A 3,250-nucleotide genomic window follows, 5' to 3' on the forward strand; every position below is an offset into this window, starting at 1 on the left:
CAATCAATAATCTGCCGTGATATTCTCAAATTTCTGGCAAAACGGGACTATAGTATATTCATTCTTTGTTATAGAAAGTGACACGGGGTGTGAAAGAGCATATGCAAAAACGTAAGTCTCGTATTCGTTGGTGAGTACAAATATTCCACAAAGTAATGAGGATTATAATCCAACTGGAAAATGTTAAACGTCAAATCTTCAATATACAGATTATCGTCCAATCTTCTCAAATTCAACAGATTTTTCGCTTTTAAACTTTTCATTGATTCCACCAAAACGGTTTGATGTGTCGGGTGAAAATCATAAACCGACACTCTATTATCAGAAACAAAAAAGATGAGATCGGAATCAACAAATAAAGTTTCATAAGGAGATCCCTTTGATTCCAGTGTATGTAAAACCCCGTTCTCATCACAAATCCAAACCATAGCTTTTAATATAAAAATGTAATAGTATTTCCCTAAGAAAATGGTTTGTATGACGGGTTTCTTAGTTTTCGATTCCGGCAAAGTATTTAAGAGATTTGGCTCAATTAACGGGAAGCTCGTCGTCGTTACAAACGCAGAAAAGTCGTTTTGTTTCTTCATAAATTGTGTGCTAGTGAATGAGACCGGTTGACTTTTATCGCACAGCCGTCGATATCTAAAATACATTTCTGTGAATGTTTTAAACGACATCGTGTTGAACTTATTTTCTATGCGTTGGAGTGGTTCAAATGGTATTAATGAGTAGACGTCTTTCGTCGTGATTAAAATCATATCTTTCATCGTGTTTAATACAAAGCAACACGCTTCATCGTACGTTTCATGTTTATATATTAATACTTTTTTACTAAATAAACTAGTTTTAAAAGAAACAGTCCACATTGAGTCTTGTGTGTGCACCGCAAAACTCGACCCTTTAGTTATATCAAATGGTACTATTTCTACTTGTTGTGTTATTCTATTCGTTTGATATGGGGATAACACTAACTCTTCCATCTTCCCAACTCCATTCGTGTTGATAACGGAATATAAGAGAAAACTCCCTTGATATCAATACCGTTTTATTTATAGTATTTTTATTAGTACATATACTAATAATTCTAATTTGAACGAAAACAAACGTTTTGTTTCTAAAACTACTATCCCATTTAAGTCTTGATTTAATACAGCATTACACAAAGTAAAATCATTAAAATCTTCCCCATTTTGAACTAATTTCGGAATTTTATATTCCGTATAAATCAACACATCATTTTGGGAACACGTCACTAACAATCGGAAGATGTGAAAATCTCCTTTCATCGCAGTCGTTGCAATCACAATCGCTTTTTCGTTCGACCGAGGATGTTTAGCCAACCCAACAACATAGCACCTATTATGTTATATAAAATGTTATATAAAATGTTATTCAAAAACACAACAAACACAACCGAACTCTTTTCAAAGGAATTACACGTCTTAATTTTGTTAACAAGCCCCGCAACGAAATTTGCGTTTCCGGTGTCAAGAAAAGGACGTGGATAAACCAGAAGCATTGGAATTGGAATTTCTTCCGGCGTTGACATGATAAAAAAATTGAGTTCCTTTTCTTCTTTTTGGAAATTGAAAAGTAAAGTTTCTTTAATTTTGGGTTTTTTACATGGAATTTGAATGTCGACTGCATTTTTTATATAAAATATAAACTATATATCCACCAACATTATTAATATGTGTGTTTATTATAGTTTATTAGTAATAAAATAAATTATATTAATTTAGCATTGCAAGTTCAATTTCAGATTAAAAAAGTCGGAATAAAAGAGACCATTAAAAACGAACTTGAATTTTTGTTCCCAAAATGGACGCAACGGAGAAAGTGACGAATTGTGTTTCGCTTGAGAGATTGAGTTATATTCATGATATGTTACAAACCGAATTAGTGATTGCTCCTCAGAATTTAATTAATGACGACGGCACTTTTAAAATCATAACAACTCCTTTTATTCTTTTAAACACTTTAATAAATGTATTAGAAAAAAATACTATTCGAGTCGATTGTGTAGAACTCATCGGTTCTTCAGTACGATCTCTCATTTATGACGACTCAGATGCAATCGACATCTCCGACATCGACATCGCTTTCCAAATCAAAAATGTGCAATTCGATAATGTCCTCATGGCTGAAGAAGAAGCTTTGCTTCTCATCGCAAAGAACAACAAGATGACACTCACACAGAACGTTTGATACTTCAGCATCCCAATTACTGTACTATATATAATAGTATATTTATTATAATACATTTGTATTATACAAATAATATAACAATAGTATAATAAATAGTACATCTCACAAGAAGGACATTCCATCCTTTTTCTTCAACAAGGCGCTAGTGATGGAGCCCGTTCCATGGGCGTTAATTAGTGTTGGGTCTCTTGGGTGTACAGTGGATATCAAAGTTTCTGCACATCCGCCGATATCGGACTTTTCTGTGAACTCTCTCAACTTGGACTTGACCGATCTTATAAAGAATGGGATCGAGTTCTCTGCAATTGTGCCTATCACATCTCATGAATGGGAGGTACAACAAGTATTTGATGACATAGAAAAGAGAGTGTTGAGGTGGAAGGACGCTTCTATGAGACGAATGGGCCTTCGTTATGTTCTGATGCTCGTAAAAGGATTTGTCGATGCGTCGACGGAAGGAAAAAAGTTTGATGTCTTGTTTTACTGTATTATATATTGTTATTATTTTACTATAAAGTATAGTATATTCTGAGTATAATCAATGTAGTTTATTTATAGATTATCATCTCTATAATCTAGTACATTTTTCGTGATACAAGTTGACGGAAAGAGAATTTGGGGAAAACATAACGAAAGAGTTTTTGGACAAACCTGACGGGTATTTCAGCTGGGAAATCGGGAAATTCATTCACCGTCATTTTTGTAAGAATGGGTATGACTTTGATGACATTTTCAAGTTCTTGTCTTTCCTTGACGAAACCCTCAAGATAAACCAGCAGTACGGTCTTTTTGGCAAAAAGATCGACGAAAACGTCATAGTATATAAACAGATAGAAAGAAACATTATGCAACAAGAAGACCAAAATTGACTGTATTAAAAAATGACATATTTTTACTATTATATTTAGTACCTGTTTTTGTATTATAAATTAACAATAATTAAATGAGGGATTTTAGTACAGTTCACACAAACTATAAGGAATAGTAAAAAAATCAATAAATTTACTTTTTCTCTTCCTCTTTCTTCTTCTGGTCCTCCTCG

At 33.2% G+C, this 3,250-nt stretch overlaps 2 protein-coding genes across 2 annotated transcripts; one reads left to right on the top strand and one right to left on the bottom strand.

Annotated features, from left to right (window-relative positions):
• Window positions 1-68: 68 nt before the first annotated feature.
• Window positions 69-1,549, bottom strand: EIN_503840 (hypothetical protein; the record flags this gene model as incomplete). Its single annotated transcript, XM_004257001.1, has 3 exons — window positions 69-1,027; window positions 1,106-1,356; window positions 1,410-1,549. The coding sequence occupies 3 exons, from the start codon at window positions 1,547-1,549 to the stop codon at window positions 69-71; spliced, it is 1,350 nt and encodes a 449-aa protein (XP_004257049.1).
• Window positions 1,550-1,821: 272 nt separating this feature from the next.
• On the top strand, window positions 1,822-3,077 carry EIN_503850 (hypothetical protein; the record flags this gene model as incomplete). Its single annotated transcript, XM_004257002.1, has 3 exons — window positions 1,822-2,202; window positions 2,321-2,673; window positions 2,819-3,077. 3 exons carry the CDS (start codon window positions 1,822-1,824, stop codon window positions 3,075-3,077), a joined length of 993 nt encoding a protein of 330 aa, XP_004257050.1.
• Window positions 3,078-3,250: the final 173 nt, after the last annotated feature.

The sequence above is a fragment of the Entamoeba invadens genome, assembly GCF_000330505.1.
Source record: "Entamoeba invadens IP1 unplaced genomic scaffold scaff_1105074725959, whole genome shotgun sequence".
NCBI classification, from domain to species: domain Eukaryota; phylum Evosea; order Mastigamoebida; family Endamoebidae; genus Entamoeba; species Entamoeba invadens.